At 38.7% G+C, this 20,090-nt stretch overlaps 2 protein-coding genes across 2 annotated transcripts in view; one reads left to right on the forward strand and one right to left on the reverse strand.

Moving 5' to 3' along the window:
• pitx1 (paired-like homeodomain 1) overlaps positions 1–20,090 on the reverse strand; it is a 554,834-nt gene that overhangs the window by 391,801 nt on the left and 142,943 nt on the right. The gene's annotated exons all lie outside the window — the stretch shown is intronic.
• Positions 2,027–8,545, forward strand: camlg (calcium modulating ligand). The gene is made up of 4 exons (XM_028812853.2): positions 2,027–2,316; positions 4,710–5,191; positions 5,855–5,920; positions 7,136–8,545. The coding sequence occupies exons 1-4, from the start codon at positions 2,154–2,156 to the stop codon at positions 7,328–7,330; spliced, it is 906 nt and encodes a 301-aa protein (XP_028668686.2). The 5' UTR covers positions 2,027–2,153; the 3' UTR covers positions 7,331–8,545.

The raw sequence follows: 20,090 nt of genomic DNA on the forward strand, positions 1-20,090 counted from the left end.
TGTGTTCAGCAGGGATGGGTCGATGTCCAGGGAAGGAGAGAGTGTTTTTTTTCTTTCTGAACTCACTGAATCTTTCTCTAAATGCAGCTTGCATTGCAATAATTGTACGGTGGAAATAATCACAATTTATGTGAATGTTCACTGCTTTGAACTCTCTCAGGGAGGGGAAGTGAGAGAGTGTACCTTTCTGTACATCTCTGGCAAACACTGTCATCATGCGCTCAAACACCAAAACATCCTACGCCAAAACATTTAAAGTCAGAGAATAGATGCTCTGATATTTTTATGAACGATTCTTTCATGTATTCTCCGTCTGTGAACGGCTTACCCCTCCTTACGATCTCTTGAGCTGCCACAAAACTAGCAGCTGTAGTTGATTGTGGAGAAGTGATCCACTTTTTGAAAGTATGTTTGCTCTGTTCAGCTTTCCGTTGCAGTTCCGAAATTGCTCTCTTTCGGTCATCTTCACTTGGGTATTTTTCAGTGAATGCTGAGTGCTTGTTTCGAAAATGTCTTTCAACGTTACATTTTTTGTTGTTCGATAATTTATCGCCACATATTAAGCACACCGGTAAGCCAGCGTCGTTGGCGGTGAAGGCAAATGCTTCTGTCCACGCAGAATTAAACTCTCTGTTCTCTTCTGGGATTTTTCATTTTTGGGATTTATTCATGGTTAGTGCAGGGGTCGCACACTCCAGAAGCCACCTGCAGGTAAAGGCGAGGGCTATAGACGTAGATGTGACGCATATTTTAGTTGACAAATTATAAATAAAAATTAGATGTTAAAGTGTATAACAGTAGTAGTAGTAAATAAACATTATATATATTACATATATTATATACAAATTAAATTAAGAAATTGCCGTTATTCATTTTCATGTTTTTTTTTTTTTTTTTTGTCAAGGCCAAAAGGAGCCATTACAAGGAGGCTGAAGAGCTGCATGCGGCTCCAGAGCCGCGGGTTGCCGACCCCTGTTCTAGACCTTTGTGATGGCCAATGTGATTTTGTATAGTGTGGTGTGCTGGACCAGTAACATCATTTCAAGAAAAGGCCACCAAATCAACTAGTTAATTAAGAAGGTAGACTGAGTAATGGGACATACTCTTGACCCCCTGAAGGTCACAGTCAAAGTGAGAATGAAGACAAAACTGAGTATCATTTCGAATAATGTTGCACATCTTAATTTTATGGCACACTAACATTGAAGATGTTCAGCCAACAAATTATTCAGCAGAAATATGTAAAGAAAAAGCACTGGAGCTCCTTTATATTAACAGCAATACGCTTGCATAATGCTTCACTGTGACTGTTCTTTTCAGAGCATTTAAGAGAAGGTTTGTTATATTTGTATTATATTTATTTGTTTACATCACATTAGTATTGTTTTATTTATTAAGCTCCTGTAAAAGGCTAAATTTCCCCTGGGGACAAATAAAGTGTTACCTGTCTATCTATATCCTAAATCATGATGACATTCACTACTGGGTCACTGTGTCCTAAAAAAACTAATTCATGTTCTGTTTTTTAACATTATAGACTTGTGTCCCGAAAATATTACTTTCATTTAGTTAATTATTGTAATAGAAAAGACACTGTTGTATGCTACATCTTGTAATCAGCGGTATACCACACAGTTTAGTGTTTCCTGTTAACCTAATATGCATGTTTTTGGGTTGAGAACGAACAACTGCAATAGCTATGGAAAACCTAACGTCGACGTGCGGACAACATGCAGATTCTGCATTCAATGACAGAACCAAGATTCAAATCAAGTACTCGATTTGAATGGAACAGATAAAAGGTTGGATTTAAAATAACTTTACCACGACAGGTCCAATTCATTCGTAAACATACTAGTATCGGATATATGAATTCATCTCCTGATCCAATATTTTCCGCTCTTCTGCGTGATCGCCAACATATTATCTGGGTGTGCCAAATACGCATGCGTCACCACTGACCATGACCATGACTACCGCCTGCTTGTCTTGAATGTTGTGCGCATGAGTGATCTACTCCCGAAGACCATCTTGTGAGGTCATCAAGGTGCGCCACCAGATCGGCTGTCAGGGATTGTTACCATATGTAGAGGCGTTTGCACCATTTGCTAATTAAAAAAATACAACCTCCTTATAAAACACTACATTTACCAATGGAGCAAACGGAACAAAGTATGCCTAACGTTTCAGAAGAAAAGGGCAACCTGTCGGCTTCAAAGAGAAGAGCGGAAATCAGGAGAAGAAAACTGCTGATGAATTCGGAGGAAAGAATGAAGAGGATAACGAGCTGTAACAAAGGCGATGCCGCTGGCCATGGTGAGACTTGTCTTGTGATGCGAGCATATCGTGTGTGTAAAAGATGCTGTCATCCAGCCCATGCTAGATACTTTTTTTTTCTTAAAACATTTTAATAAATCATATTAAACGCGTCTCTCTCGAGGTTAACGTAAATTGAAAATCAAGTATATGCTTGGTTTATTCCTCAACCAACACGTGAAAAAACGGCACTAAGATCTCCAAATTTCTATTTTTTCCCCTGCGACTTTCTAGGCAGTTTTCCTTTACTTTAAATTCTTAAATTAATTCGACGGACCCTATTATGGTGAATACTGTACACTGGAGGTCCCATACCTCCATCCCCAGTTTTGGCTGTTGGGATTCCTATCAAGCTGTTCCATAAAATCCCCTCCCTTTTAACCGAATTTGTGGATTAGTTGAATGATTTGTTTCTGCAGGTCGATTGGTCTCGATAGGTATCGCAATCCTTATTAAAATATTGATTCCTTAAAAAAATAAAGTGTAATTTTAGATAGCCTGTTACCCTGAGGAAAATATTTTGCAGCCGGGATATGTAAACAAGAAACATTCCACAGATGCCACACAAGAAATAATCACAATCATCATTGTTGCTTTATCTTTTTTAGAATATTGAATACCATTTATTCTTTTAATTGTAATTAATTCATTTAAATTATTTTTTGAGTTCTCCATTTAAAATGCATTCCATTTAAAATGCATTCAGATTATGCATTAGTTTCTAAAATACATTTTTTCTACAATATTTAATCATTCCTTAGAAGCCAGCCCTGAAAACCTATATAAATGCCCTCTGCATTGCCCAAATTTGCCATTTGCCTTTAGAACTCATCATGGTTTAAAGAAGAAGGACGCCTCACGCCTGGACAAACTGGTGAGGAAGGCAGGCTCTATTGTAGGCATAGAGCTGGACAGTTTGACATCCGTGGCAGAGCGACGGGCACTGAGCAGGCTCCTGTCAATCGTGGAGAATCCACTAAACAGTGTCCTCTCCAGACAGAGGAGCAGCTTCAGCGACAGACTGCTGTCACTGTCCTGCTCCACTGACAGACTGAAGAGGTCATTCCTGCCCCAAACTATGCGACTCTTCAATTCTACCCGGTTGGGGGGGCAAATGTTAACGTTATACAAAGTTATTGTCTGTTTTATCTGCATTTTTTATCACTCTTTAATATTGTTTCTTTATCAGTATACTGCTGCTGGAGTATGTGAATTTCCCCTTGGGATTAATAAAGTATCTATCTATCGATCATTAAATCCATGTAGTCCCTTGGCTGTTCCAGCAATGTAACCTAGAAGCTAAGGCACTGGACCTTAAAACGCAAAGATACCACGAGTTTAATCTCAGGCTTGGCTAGTGTGGTCTTCCTGAAATGGATTTTGACATTCATTGTACAGCTTCATTCTGTATTTTATTCATATGCAAGTGGTCTCTGTGTTGATCCCAATGCACCAGTGTAGTGACGGGGATACTGTGCTGTAAAAATTGACATTGTCCTTTGGATAAGACATGAAATGGAGGTGCTGACTCTCTGTGGTTATAAAAACCCCCTCAACATCTTTCAAAAAAAGAGTAGGGTGTTTCCTGATGTCCAAGCTTGATTGCCCACCATGGCCTGGTCATTCTGGCCACCTAATCATTTTCTGTCTCTAACTGGCTAACCTTCTCACTCATTCCTTCACAGCCTTCGTGGTGAGCATACAGGAACAAAAACTGCTGCCATTTCATCATCCAGGTGGATGCTGCACATTGAGGATAGTTGAAGTGGTCCCCCACTGTCTATGCAAAAAACTTTTAGTAGTTAGAAATACACTATTAAAATGGTATAATATTTTTTAATAGAAACACTCTCACCACCGGATACCCTACTCCCCAAACACTGCCAGATCACTCTGCCAAAGGTGCTGTAATTCTATTCACTGCCATCTGATGTCACCACGGCTCTTCTCCTGACAGATCGGTCGCATGCTCACCCTGTGAAGAACCCAGGGCCAATTAAATTGCAGAGAAAGATAGCACCTCCTGTTCTTCAGTTGTGTATGACTGTCTGTAGTGTTCATAGTATATGAATGGCGTTTGCAATAAAAACGTTCAGTCGGCCTGTGCAATACGCCTCGCTATCAGCAGAGCTCGCTTGGGTTCTTTTCTCACTGTGGTAGCTCACAAGACAAACTCATGGGTCTTGTTACACGTATCGATTGGGCCAGGGTCAAGGTTCAAAGCTCAGTGGTTCATGAGTTTTTGAATAATAGACAGACAACCCTTAGCATTTTTGTACATACAGAAGAATATAGATAAAATAAACATAAAATATCAGTTTGATTATTTGATAACTTTTTGAAAATGTTTTTCATTTGGTATTTAATGTAAAAATATCTTATTTATATTATAGCTTTAAACAGTGAACAGCATTCAGAGCCCAGAGTTCCAGTGCAGCTTGACAAGCCAGAGTCCCTGACATCCTCAGGACTTTCTAAAAGGCTTACCGTTTACTCAGATGAAGATACCAAAACTGCTGCAGGCCTGACAAACCATCAAGGACACTTGGATGATTTCCAAGGAACTCCCATTTGTGATTCTAGAAATTCTATGGGTGATGTCCTGGATGGCAACAATGATAGTCCTGGGGAACTTCGGATCAGGCCTAGAAGCGAGATGTCCATAGATGGAACCCAGCGCTCTCCTCGTCGTGGTCTGCACCAATACTTGTCTCGTTTTGATGAAGCAATGAATCTCCGCACCCAGTTGATTAATGAAAAGCCTGCCCCAGAGAGCAGTCCCGGGAATGAAGAGTTAGATGCATTTCGTATTTTCAGACTGATGGGCAGTGTTATTCTGGCTGTTGTTGTCAGAATGTTTGTTTGCAAATATTTGGTAAGCCATATCATATTATTTTCTTTTCCTGTTTATCACGGGGACAGAACATAGTGTTGTTTGATTAGATTAGTAGCCCTGAACGTTGTTAAGATGAAAAGATGTGTAATTTACTGAAAGGTATTATTTTTTAGGTTTAAACTGGACTAAAGTTGTTGTTGTGAACTGTGCCAATAACTCTATAGGAAAAATTGTGTCTTTGTTACTAAAATATATGTGCCTTATGATGTTTGCTTTACCTAATAATAATCATGAATAACTTTTAAATGAGATTTTTTTACTAATTGGTTTTAGAGTGAATATCTAAAGTGACTGTCATGAAGCTTTTTACTTTTCTCTTCTTGACAAGTACAGATAATTTTCAGCAGATGAAGTGTAACAAACAAATACTTCACACAAACAAAATATCTGTCTCTTTTTTTTATCAGTTTCTTTAGCATCCATATTTGTAGGGTTTGGTTAGGAAATGTCAATTTTTGATTTGCAAATGTACATCATTCTCTTTATTTTATTTCTTCATATATGCCTGTTTTTCAAAAGCATCATGGACCTGTATTTTCTCACACTTGTATCAGAAATGATGGTCCTTAAGAGTTGGTACTAATTTTTTAATCATTAAGAAATACATTTCTGCTGTAACATATTTTTTTTTCTCTCTTGTAGTGTATATTTGCTCCATTTTTGACACTTCAGCTAGCATATATGGGTTTGTACAAGTATTTTCCAAAGGTGAGTTTCCAGTTTAGGAGTTTAGTTTTGCTTGCATAAATATATGATTTATGCAGTACTGTCAAAGTTGTGTTTTCTCTGAATAAGAAAAAGGGGGAATTGTATTCTTTTTCATATAAAGATGTAAAAATTAAAGATTAAGAATGAATGGTGAACGCTTTTAAAAGTACGCTGCATTCATTAACATTGTGTACATTCATTTATGAAGCAGTCATTTGCACAGAGTTAGTTATGCCTTAAGTCATATGGTCATTTCAGTAAACATTTTTTTAAATTATCAACACTAATGTGATGGTGGAGTATAGCCAAATTCCTTGTTGGGTCCATATTTGCTTGGTGGGAGAAGTTCGCTAAAACTTGAACTGTCTTAGTTTCCAGACTGGAGCCACTTTGAAGTCGGGTGTAAGTCTGTATGGCCCTGTATTTTTTTAGGCCATACAATAATTTGTGAAAAATAGTTTCTTTTATGTTGCAGACTAATGCTAACCGGATAAACATCCATCACTCACACGAATGGCAGCAGACAAAACATCTGAACATTAAAGAAAAACAGCAGATAGTTTGCTTTTTAATGTTGGTTTAAGTTTGAACAAAGGATCCACATCAACATTACCATACAACAAGAACAAGTTTCTCTGTTTTGCCTCTCCAGCTATGTTGAGTTTGCTTGGCTTAGAGAAAAGGTTCAAAGGCTAGATGTCTCAGTGACCTCCAGCAAAATAGCACTCAAATGTTGAAATACTGTGACAGATAAAGAGCAGCACGTTGTGATAGCTGCTTGCTTTTAATAGCTTATTCAAATATATTTATAGAACATCTGATTTCATTTCCATTCACAGCACACCCGTTCTTTCTGCCGTTTCCTTTTGTCACTAGAAATTCTGCAAGGCTTTCAGTTGTAGTCTTACTTTCTAATTTATCGGTAGGTGTTTACATTTTCAAAATAGCCTTGTTCCTTAGGCTATATTTGGTATGTGAGACACAACATGTGCTAACATATTTTTATGTATAATAATAATAATACCTTACATTTATATAGCATGTATGAATATTTCCTAGTGAAATCTATATGTAAATACTGCATAAAATCACATCCTGTATATGTGTATGTATAACGTTTACCTTTGAATAATCTATGAACTTTTCCTCTCCACATTAATAGTATAGAATGGAATTGTTTTACAGTCTCATGTTTGTGTCTTTTTGCTATTTAAGGGTGAAAAGAAAATAAAAACCACAGTGTTGACAGCTGCTCTTCTTCTTTCTGGAATACCATCAGAAGTAATCAACCGCTCTATGGACACATACAGTAAAATGGGCGACGTGTTCACTGACCTCTGTGTATATTTTTTCACATTCATCATCACTCATGAAATGCTTGTCATCCTTGGATCAGAGACCCCATCATAATCCTTCAACACTTGTTTTAATACTTTATTTTGCATTCTCTACAAGTGACTCTTTTTTTTTTCCTGCCTTGAGTTCCCTAAACTCTGTGATGTCTTACAAAAATGTCTTGTCAGAAACCATAGTTTAAACGTGTAAGTTCTATTTTACTGTGAACTCAGCATCACTATTATAGAGCTGAGGGGTTATAACAGCAATCAGTTATATTTTTGATCAACAGGTAAGTACTTACAGGAAGATGCTTTATAAATACATTACATTGCATTATACAGTAAGTGGTCTGTTTTCAATTTTTTTTCATTCTTTATTCTATCATAGTTTTATTTTTTATTTTTTATAAATTAAAATCAAAATAATTTGTGTTTGAATCATATGTTAAGTGACAGATGGCCCATCCAGTTATATGAAACATTATAGCAATGCACAGAGAAACATGAATTAACTCTGTTGTTTTATTATTTCAATTACAAGTGTCACATTGCTACTGACACATCACTCTTAACTAGGCACTTGACCTTTCTGAGGACTTTGTGTACCATTTGGAAAATAATAATTGCTAATCTCATCATAAAATCATTAGATTAGGATCTCTCCGACAGTATTTACACTAGGATGCTTTGTACTATTGCAAAAACTTTGGACATGGAACATACTGACAAAGGTATGGGCTTTGTTTGCCCCCTAATAATGTTTACAAATATGCAATTTACATGAACAAAATACCTGAATCGAAAGAAAGTCTGGAGTTAAAAATGTTGGTGAAGTTACCAATTGTTATTAAGACTGAAAATCTAGTTTCCGTTAAAACATAGCATAAGCTTTAAACCTTTCCACAAACATTGCAACGTACTGCTGCTACACTGTTATATTCAGGGTCAGTTTCACTTTAAAACTATTTGGTCCATCACACTACAGTTGGTTACCTAATAGCTGAGGCTGTTCAACATTTAAGGCAACCCGTTTAATTTCATCACCTTCAAAGTGGGCCAAATAAAGATTGATTCTGAAAGGTGGCTCAAGGAAGCATAAAACTGATATAAAACATGGAACTTTCTGATAATGAAAATTAAGTTGAAATATAGTGGTTTAAGTAATACACATTTAAAGGATTACATACATAATGACTAATTAAGTGTATCCAGCTTCTGCTGTTTCTGGTGTAAGCCTGAAAATGTTTGTTACATAATGCTTCTTGACTTTATATACATATATACACATATTCAAGTTACGCCATTTCCAAAAACTGTGAAAAATAAGAAGTCTTTTAACTTGACAGTTAAAAATTCTTTTGGTTGAAAAGTGGTTTGATGTTTGAATGTTTGTTGTTACTTTGTAGCTGACAGTGGAGGAAAATAACAAGTGATAGCAATTCTTGTATGCTTTGCTATGCTGCACTGTAATGATTATAAACTTTTTAAAAACTTGGTGTTCTATTTCATATAACATCTCATTTTTGTCAGTCTGTGTAATTATCTATTTATAGATATTTAACTTTACAAGATAATGTAATCCTTAACTGGCTCTGTATATTTGCAATCATTGTGTTTTTTTTTTTTGTTTTTTTTTTTTTTTTAATTTAAGCATACAGCTTAAAAATTAAGCAATAAAAAGTTAACGTGTGCATTTGTTGCCAATTATTGCTAATTGTATTTTTAAAAGACCATGCACACTTGTGCATTTTGTTTTCACATTTGTATTTGTAGGATTAATAAAATAGAATTTTATATTTACTACATTTGATTTTTAACAATATCTAAAAACAAAACACAGCAGAGGACCATCATTTCTTGGCTGAATGTCCCCAGTGCCAGTGCCCGTGTGTTAGAGAATATTTCATAATGGCCATGAGTTTTGTCCTCATTATTTCCTTCTCTGTGACCTCCAGAGAGTTGAGAATGCATCCCATAACTGAGCCTGCCTTCTTGATAAGCTCATTCATTTGGTGTGGCTCTCTTGAAGTGATATTACGAGGATAGGCTCCAGATTCTCTTGACCCTGCAGTGAATCAAGTTTAGAAAAGGGATTAAAGAAGAATTAACTTACAAAGAAGTAAACCTTAGGTTCTAGTGGTACAAGTGTTAAGTGTTAAGTGGTACAAGTGTTAAGAATGCTGCTTTTACAAGTTCCTGTGTCTTACGTTCTTATTCCTACCTTGGCTCTTACTGTAATGACAGTTTATATTCACTTAGCAAATGCTTTTGTTCTCAATGATATACAAAACATGTCAACCTAATTCCAGTTTAGGAACAAGTGTTACAGGACAAGTTTACAAAATTGACCATGACAAATGGAGAGTTCTAAACCAAATTGAGTAATACAAGACTAGTTCACCTTTCCTTAGATACAAAAACCTATCAAAACCATTATGAGTTATAAATTTAAATTAAATCCGCACTGGTATTGGATGTAATGACAAACATAGATTATATATGTATATTACCAGCTGTAAATAGAACCAGTTTTAGGTTCAGAACCACAAAGTTTCAGGTAATATGAGCATAGAAACAGGAGTAATAAGTGTAGCTGACATGCATTTCCTATTACAGTTTGGTTCTACATTTAATACATTGTTGTTTATCATGGTGCTGGAGAGTGGCAATGTTGTTGCACGTTGTTTGGACATGCAAGCAAAACTTTCAATGTACTCCATATACGTGACAATATTATTACTACCTTGTCTCTCACCCTATGGCTGCCTGTTTTTTTTCTTCAGGGATTTTGCTTCTGTCCTGCAAGACAGATGTGTAGGTTAGGGTGACTGGCAGCTCTGAATTAATGCAGCATTAATGTAGAATAATGTATGATAAACCGTAAATAAGTGTTCAAGACTGCTAACATGAACACTTACTCACCCACAATTATATTTTTACAATTACTGTATCTTTATGACAGTATGTCTGCTTTTCATCTATACGTACAAGGATATGATATACTTTTTTCCAGTTGTACCTATCACTGTTTTTCTTACAGAGTAACTACTATACTTCACATCTTTTTATTTGTTGCTTCATAACACCTTGCTGGGTATTAGTTCCTACAGAATGGTGTTGAGTTTCCCCTTACTGTAGTGATTATGTCTCTATGACTCTTATATTTCATAGGAATAACATACATTCTTAGGACTTCACAGCATCTAATGGTTCCCTGCTCTATTATCCTGCAGAGATCCACATTATTATACAGTTGATTCAGAAAGTATTCAGACCCCTTCTCTTTCTAAACACATTTAAATGGATAAATTAGTTATTTTTACCCATTGGCCTACACTCAAGAACTCAACAACGTCATGAAAACATGTTTTCAGATAGGTTTGCAAATGTATTAAAAAAAATCAAAAACTAAAATCTCTGATTCCTGTAAGTATTCAGACCCTTTGCTGCAGCACTCCAAATTGTGCTCAGATAGCTCCTGTTTAATTCCTCCTGAGATGTTTCTAGTTGACTGGAGTCCACCAGTGGCAAACTGATTTGACTGGATGTCAAGGCACACACCTGTGTTTATAATTCCTCACACTGAATGTCACAACAAAAACCAAGCTATGACATCCAAGGAGCTCTCTGTAGATCTCCGAAATCAAACTGTAGTGAGGCATAGATCAGGGCAAAAATCCATTTTTAAATCTCTGAATATTCCCAGGAGCACAGTGGCCTCAGTAATTGGAAAATGGAATATGTCTGGAAGCACCAGGACTCTTCCTAGAGTTGGCTGACTGGGCAAACTGAGTAACTGTGCAACAAGGACCTTGATCAGAAAAGTAGCCAAAAACCCAATGATCCCTGTAACAGAGCTTCTAATGTCCTCTCCTGAGATGGGAGAACCTGTTGGAAGGACAACCATGTCAGCAGCACTCCATCAATCAAGCATTTTTGGCAGAGTGGCTACCCTCTGCTTTGAGTTTGCACAACGGCATTTAAAGGGCTCTGAGGGCATTAGTATAATGAGACAAAAATTGAACCGTTTGGGTAGAACTTGCAGCACTGTCTCTAGCAAAGACTACCTGTACATACAGCTTGCCACCTGTCTAATGCAACCCTAAAGTGAACCATGGTGGTGGTGGCACCATCATGCTAAGGGGTGCTTCTCGGACAGCAGGGACAGGGAGACTGGCCAAAAATGAGGGAAGAATGAATGCAGACAAATACACAAGGTCCTTAAAGAAAACTTGTTCCAGAGGGCATGAGACCTCAAACTGGGGTAATGGTTCATCTTTCAACACGATAATGTCTTGAAGCATACAGCCAAGACAATGCTGCCTGCAGCGGAATCGGGATTCTGATTGTCCTTGAGTGGCCCAAACAATCCCCAGAGTTAAGCTTCAAAGAACATCTGTGGAGAGACTTGAAGGAGGCAGTTTACAGACACATCTGATTCAATCTAATAGAGCTTGGGAAGAGCTGTCCAAATCCCAATGTGTAAATCTTGTACAGACTTACCCCAAGAAGAATCAAAGTTGTATTTGCTGCCAAAGGGGCTTCTATAAAGTACCAAATTAAGACTCCAGTACTTAAATGAATGAGAGATAACAGTTTTCGATTTTTAATAAATTTTCAAACCTTTCTGAAAATATATTTTCATTTTTGTCATCATGAATTATTGAGCGTAGATTGGTCCCTGAACATGGCAAATTCATCCATTTAAAACTAAATCTACAATATAAAGTATGCAAAAAGTGAAGGGGTCTGAATACTTTCTGTATCCACTGTACATATTGTATGTTTCCTATAAAGCATGAAGCCATTTCAGTGTTCACTGGCCTGTCAGCATGAGGGGGCACTATGCTCCATAACTTTCCAGATTACCTTGGAAGAACTATTAGTAGAGGCATAAGATCACAGAATGGACAATGGTGCATGATGAACAACTTAATAGGATTTTCACAGCCCAATAGGTGAGCACAGAAGATCTTTGTGTCATACAGGGGTCATTGCTAATCATTTAACCTTTTAATTGGAAGTTGAGGTTCAAGATTGCAGGAACATCTGAGGCCATGAGTGGTAGGAGGATAGCACCAGGGGCCCAAAGTTTATTCCTTATTCCTGATCATGGAAAACTGTCCCTGGAAGCAGATTCTGGCTGGTTTTTATAAGACCCTTTCAATAAATCCGATATATAAGTTAAAGATCAAGTTTTTCATCATACAAATACAGAACAATAAAATTGTTATTTGTGTGTCTCTCATTGACTAGTGACAGTGGAACAATACCACCAAGTGACAAAAAAGATGATCAATGGATTACACATTTAAATGCAATTTATATATACATATTGTGGAAACAAGACATTTACAGTTAGGTCCATAAATATTTGGACAGAGACAGCTTTTTTCTAATTTTGGTTCTGTACATTACCACAATGAATTTTAAATGAAACAACTCAGATGCAGTTGAAGTGCAGACTTTCAGCTTTAATTCAGTGGGGTGAACAAAACGATTGCATAAAAATGTGAGGCAACTAAAGCATTGTTATAACACAATCTCTTCATTTCAGGGTTCAAAAGTAATTGGACAAATTAAATAACTGGAAATAAAATGTTTATTTCTAATACTTGGTTGAAAACCCTTTGCTAGCAGTGACAGCCTGAAGTCTTGAACTCATGGACATCACCAGATGCTGGGTTTCCTCCTTTTTAATGTTCTGCCAGGCCTTTACTGCAGCGGCTTTCAGTTGCTGTTTGTTTGTGGGCCTTTCTGTCCGAAGTTTAGTCTTCAACAAGTGAAATGCATGCTCAATTGGGTTAAGATCAGGTGACCGACTTGGCCATTCAAGAATTTTCCACTTCCTTGCTTTAATAAACTCCTGGGTTGCTTTGGCTGTATGTTTTGGGTCATTGTCCATCTGTATCATGAAACGCCACCCAATCAATTTAACTGCATTTAGCTGGATTTGAGCAGACAGTATGTCTCTGAACACCTCAGAATTCATTCGGCTGCTTCTGTCCTGTGTCACATCATCAATAAACACTAGTGTCCCAGTGCCACTGGCAGCCATGCACGCCCAAGCCATCACACTGCCTCCACCGTGTTTTACAGATGATGTGGTATGCTTTGGATAATGAGCTGTTCCACGCCTTCTCCATCCTTTTTTCTTGCCATCATTCTGGTTGATCTTGGTTTCATCTGTCCAAAGAATGCTTTTCCAGAACTGTGCTGGCTTTTTTAGATGTTCTTTAGCAAAGTCCAATCTAGCCTTTCTATTCTTGAGGTTTATGAGTGGCATGCACCTTGCAGTGCACCCTCTGTATTTACTTTCATGCAATTTTCTCTTTATGGTAGACTTGGATATCGATACGCCTACCCCCTGGAGAGTGTTATTCACTTGGTTGGCTGTTGTGAAGGGGTTTTTCTTCACCATGGAAATGATTCTGCGATCATCCACCACTGTTGTCTTCTGTGGATGTCCAGGTCTTTTTGCGTTGCTGAGTTCACCAGTGCTTGCTTTCTTTCTCAGGATATACCAAACTGTAGATTTTGCCACTCGTAATATTGTAGCAATTTCTCAGATGGGTTTTTTCTGTTTTCGCAGCTTAAGGATGGCTTCTTTCACCTGCATGCTCCTTTGACCGCATGTTGTCTGTTCACAGCAAAATCTTCCACATGCAAGCACCACACCTCAAATCAACTCCAGGCCTTTTATCTGCTTAATTGATAATGACATAACGATGGACTTGCCCACACCTGCCCATGAAATAGCCTTTGAGTCAATTGTCCAATTACTTTTGAGCCCCTGAAATGAAGGGATTGTGTTCAAAAAATGCTTTAGTTGCCTCACATTTTTATGCAATCGTTTTGTTCACCTCACTGAATTAAAGCTGAAAGTCTACACTTCAACTGCATCTGAGTTGTTTCATTTAAAATTCATTGTGGTAATGTACAGAACCAAAATTAGAAAAAAGCTGTCTCTGTCCAAATATTTATGGACCTAACTGTACATACTCATGAAGATGGGTGGGGGTACCAGCCTAGTAAAAACCTCTTAATAACTCTTGTTTTGACAGAAAAATAGTAACAAAAGATAGGACTGTTGATCCAAAGGAGTTAGCCCAAATATGGCTTATGCTTTCAAAAAGAAAAATCCTTGCTATCCATGGATTCCATTCCCACTGATTTGCTTATTCGCAATTACAAAAGTGTAACTGATTTTGTGAAATCCAAAGTCCACTCACACCTTCTCGTTGTCCTGCACAGCAGAGAAAATTTCTGAGAGGCCTATCACACAGCACCAAAGCATGACATTGAGCAGTAGCGTGTCAGTGATGCCCTTAGATGTCCCTGGGTGCACGCGCGCTACATTAAATGGGTCAGCATGTGTAACCTCAGCACCGAGAGGTAAGCCTTTGGACCCTGTTCATGATGGGGACCAGGGCTTGCAATTGTTCCCCATGAATGAGGAATTTCAAGTAAGTGTGGGCCACAAGCTTGCACTAATTATGTCCCTTCCCTTTGTACACACCGTTGATTGATATTAGCAATTAGATAATTTAGTGAGTTCCTCAGATTGGCAGCCAGCTGCAGCTGATCACAGCCTCTGGTGAAGCACCTACAAGTTTAACAAAGATGACAATAAAGGCAGTAAAAGTCGTAACAAGGTTTCTGTAGATGAACCTGTGGAGGGATCATCACTGTGCCTTCAGGGGATGAGAGCAGTGGGTCGGAGTGTCCATCTGGCCCCATCTCCCCTCGAACTGGCAAACTGCTGGAACCTAACCTTATTTTTCACCCTAGGATCAATGCTTTAGTAACTGCAGTGTTTGTATCTGCATAACTAGCATTGACTGCAGCTCTTAAAGCTGAAAACCTTCTCTTACTTGGAGCAAGGTTCAGAATGAATGCCAACTTGTGGTTGTAGTGCTCTTGAATAGGGAATAGAATGGTTGGGGCTTCTGACAGTCAGGCATGATTGACATCATATGTCCAGGGCTTTCTCCTCCATTCTACGGAAACAAAGACAAAGTATACTGTATACAATAAAAACATAATGCATATACATTTTTTTCAGTATTGTTCAGGGTGAATCATATTCATAAAATGTATGAGCCAACTACAGGATTACTGATGCCAATAAAGGTAGGCAAGTCCAGCAAGTATATTGAGAGCTTGGAAGTCATTTATCTGAGCCCAGCAGGGAAGTGAGAGAGAGAGAGATGAGGCTTGACCAGGATCTAGATGACTACCAGACTGCAAGGTTGGCAACATATGGACTTACTCATAAAAGCTTTAATCACCATACTCATTTAAGGGTAAAATGGGAAGAAATTGCAAGAGATCTGTCATTTTAGTATAACCCCATTAGGTGGCGGCATTCTGTACTTCTATAGAAGGAACAGTTTTTTAGGTCATGCAGCCTGGAAACTACCCAAGAGACTTGACCCTTTAAGGGCTACATAGCACTTGAGGGATGCAGAGACAAGTGATGCTGCCAGGAGGAGAACTAGGATGGTGCTCCTGAAACCAAAGTGGAAGGTTCATGAGTGCAGAAGTGATTCCTGGGGTATGCCCATTTCAGGCCATTACAAAACTAGGTCTGGAGTCAGGAAGGGAGTTGCAACAAAGGTGGCAGAGAGCCTAGAAATTCAGAAAGAGTGATAAGGATAGGATGGTATGGGAAAAGAGGACCTACATTAAGTGTTTTTGAAGTTGGTAGACAGGACAATCATCTCATCTAGTTAGTTAAGAACTGACAAACTGTGTAATTAGGCTTACTCGAGCTGATAGACTTCACATTCCTGTTTATACATTATTTAAAATTTTGTGTTCCACATACATTCTGCTCTCCTTAGTGTTTTGCTTCCATAAAACTGTTTGTCAACTTCTATGAATGCTTCTCCTTGGCAAAAATCTTACAAACTGAAGTGCTCCTTGAAGGTTCTCTTTTGATAATTTATAATATTCTTTTCTAAAATCTTGAGCACAGTACTGCCAAGATACTGTAAACCCAGCCTGCTTTACTTGTTTATTGAGTATACTCATTTTTCCTCAAGCCCATGTACATTTTCTTATACATCGCAAACAGGTTAGGTTAACTGGTAAATCTAAACCACTGTTTCTGGAAGTGTATTGGACCAAGGACCACTTTATCAAAGACAAAGATATGAATGACCACCTATGGCCAATAGCCACATATTACTATAACCTACATGTTACAAATATTGCATTCTTTTTTCTAAATGTAATCATGTGAAAGATTCTGAAAAACCCACAGTGCAAAGAAGAAGAGCTTAGTAGACCTGGTCAGGGCTGTTTATTGCAAAGTACCTCCATAATTTACATGCCCGTAACATTCCCGCTGTTATGCTTTTTGAAGGTGCTCTAAGAAAAACAAAAAAAAAACTTAGCACGAACAGGACTCTCCTAAACTTGTATTGCTCCTCAGTCTCTTTCTGTGCTGCAGACTAATTTGTGTAAGGCTACTGCATGAGTTACCATGATGGCTCCATTTTGTTAGTTTTACCCACAGGCCTCTGCCTCTCACTCTGTGTCTGCTCTCAGGTCTGGTTGGCATACAATGCCTCTGCTTCAGTCCCTAAACTACCAGGTGCTCGACCCTCACCACCTGGAAGAAAAAACTGCATTTCACAATTAACATTCATATCTTGCTAGGTTTACATTTCAAAGTCCCTGATTTTAGCTTATTGTTGATAATAAAACATTGAAAATGGGTGTTATGGCATGCAGATGTAGATTAAATGAATACATTGGAAACAGCATGTGCCAACATCTACATGGAATTAAGGGATTGCTGTTGCCAGGAGTTTGCTTTTCGGGTGGACAACTAAGTGGATTTAAAAAGATTTCAAAACAATGAAGGAGTTAGGCTGGATGGGGTGATTGTGAGCTTGAAGTCAAGAAAGAGAGAAAGAAATTAAGCAATCACTTCAACCATACAGGATCAGAATGGGAAGAAGTAAAAGATGTTTTCATATGCAAGAAAGATGAACAAGTCAGCCCATGGAAACTTGGTGTATGCTCACAGACGATCAGTGCTGTATGGACCACACTTGGTGTTCCATTGCTCCAAACAAAAGAAGTCAGTCTGGGTGTATGCATGCATTATAGAATGCCCAGGTGGGGGTGGGGGGCCAATGGGCCTAGATTTCTAGGACTCTGACTGACTTTGTCTATTGAAACTGACTGTGGAACCCCAAGTCAGGTCAGGTAGGGGTGCATGCACCGGTACAGCGTGTTGCCACACCCACCACACAATGAAACAGCTCGGGATCCTGGTTGGCAATCCCCCAGGCAGACATGCAGTCCAATCCCTCCCTTTGGAAACGACGATCTATCGGCCACAGCCAGGTGTGATGTGAGTGTCCCCTAGGCCTGGTCCAGCTGCTCGGGTCCTCAACAATGAGGATCCAGTCAGCCGGATCACCTTCTGGGAATTGCGCCACATGGCCGTAGTGTCATAACTGATGATCCCTCTCAATGCAAGTAATGTGCCTCATTCTAGACTCCATGAGCAACTGCTTGTTCAACGCAAAGTCAAACCAGCAGTACCCAAGGATACTCCAAAGAGACACAGTACCAAAGGAGCCCAGTCTTCATTTCAGGTCACTTGATAGGGTCCATGTCTCACAACCAAACAGCAAAACAGGAAGCATCTGGACTCTAATCACTTGGACCTGCATCCTTTTGCAAAGATATCGGAAGCGCCACACACCCCTTTCCAGCCACCTCATGACACCCCATGCACTCCCAATTCATCTACTGACTTCATAGGAAGAGTCACCAGGGACATTAATGTTGCAGGTAAGTAAACCTCTCGATGAGGTCGGCACTGTCTCTGCAGAGAGACACACTGCTGATAGCTGTGCCTAAGAGGTCATTAAAGCCCTGGATCTTGTTTTTTATCCAGGACACTCTCAAGGGCAGACACTCAGACTCCTCGCTCAGTCTCTCCCCACCTACCCCCAAGGTTTATTTTCTCCAGGGATGCTGCTGATTGGAGTTTTTTGTTTCTTTTCCTCCATTGTCAATTGGCTATAATTCAGCAATTATGTCAATTAACAGATATCGTTAGGTCCTATTTATATGAATCAGTATGGAACTGTGCAATTAGTAAAGTTTGTAATTATGTTTACCTGTGAACTTGTTACAACACCCAGAGAGAATAGTGCTATACAAAATTAAACTGATTTGAATTGAATGTGTGTGCCCTGTAATGTTTTCCGTGTCTTCCAGGGATGGTCCCTACAGATGTGACTGTGTACTTGACTTAGGGGCTTCAAGTAATGACTGAATGAGTAAATGCATATTCAGTCATGTTTGCAGAAACATGATTAGTTTAATTCATTTTGCTTAATAAATGATTTTGGGCGTATCTTATGGATTTTTTTGGCTGTTGATCACAAACGTCACCATTAAACTTTTCCTCCACAACAATGAGGGTGAAGGATTGCAATATATGAGAAGGATGCTTTCATGAATATCTTATGCCAAGATTATGGAAGGCATTTTTATTGGTCCACAAATCAGACGTAATCAAAGACAAGCATTTTGAAGATATGCTAGTGAGGTTGGAGGAAATCAGATGGAAGGCATTCAAGAATGCTATTGAGAATTTTGATGGCAACCACATCCAATTTGGTTGACAACATGCTTCAAGCATACAAAGCCATTAAGTGTAAGATGTCTCTAAAGATTTGTTTTCTGAATGAACACTTGGACCTCTTTTCTGCTAATCTTGGTGCAATAGGTGATGAACTTGGTGAAAGATTTTTACCAGGACATTGCAATGATGGAAAAGCAGTATCAGGGCATGCATAATTCATTGATGCCAGATGACTATTGTTGGGACACTGAAATGAGAAGCATCACATGCTGAGTTCAATTGAAAATCAGCAGCAAAACATTTTGAACTCAATTGAACTAATGCAATGTGTCAGTATAATTAGGCAATGAAACATGCAAAATTCAGTAAAGTTTAGTTTCATGTTTCTCATCTCTGCGTGATACAATGAATTGGAAATAATATGTGTTCACCTTGAAGCTGTCTATCATAATCACCAAAATTTTTTCAGAAAGTTAAAAGTTGGGTGGCACGGTGGCGCAGTGGGTAGCACTGCTGCCTCGCAGTTGGGAGATCTGGGGACCTGGGTTCGATTCCCGGGTCCTCCCTGCGTGGAGTTTGCATGTTCTCCCCGTGTCTGCGTGGGTTTCCTCCGGGCGCTCCGGTTTACTCCCACATTCCAAAGACATGCAGGTTAGGTGGATTGGTGATTCTAAATTGGCCCTAGTGTGTGCTTGGTGTGTGGGTGTGTTTGTGTGTGTCCTGCGGTGGGTTGGCACCCTGCCTGGGATTGGTTCCTGCCTTGTGCCCTGTGTTGGCTGGGATTGGCTCCAGCAGACCCCCATGACCCTGTGTTTGGATTCAGCGGGTTGGAAAATGGATGGATGGAAGTTAAAAGTTTGAAAAAAAAAGTCCAGTTTACAAGTAAAAATGAAAAGAACAACTGTAAGTTCACACTAAACCTGATAAAAACGAGGAAGAAAAGTCTACGCACATGGAAAGAGATGAAGAAGAAAGGTGTGTCATGCCTGAAGCTTGAAGTGCTGGCTGTTCATGCTTGCTTGTTTCTTGTGAGCCACATTGTTACCACTTGTAGTGTCTATAATCAGTACACCCATAATAATTATAAAAAAACAACACACACAATCTCTAACTTATTTTCTGTGGAAATATAGATAAAGCTTTTTGAATAATTAGGTAATACTACGTTTTGCCTCATTCTTTCATGTATTGTGTCACTTTAAGTGTAAAACTATGA

The sequence above is a fragment of the Erpetoichthys calabaricus genome, chromosome 11, assembly GCF_900747795.2.
Source record: "Erpetoichthys calabaricus chromosome 11, fErpCal1.3, whole genome shotgun sequence".
Lineage (NCBI taxonomy): Eukaryota > Metazoa > Chordata > Cladistia > Polypteriformes > Polypteridae > Erpetoichthys > Erpetoichthys calabaricus.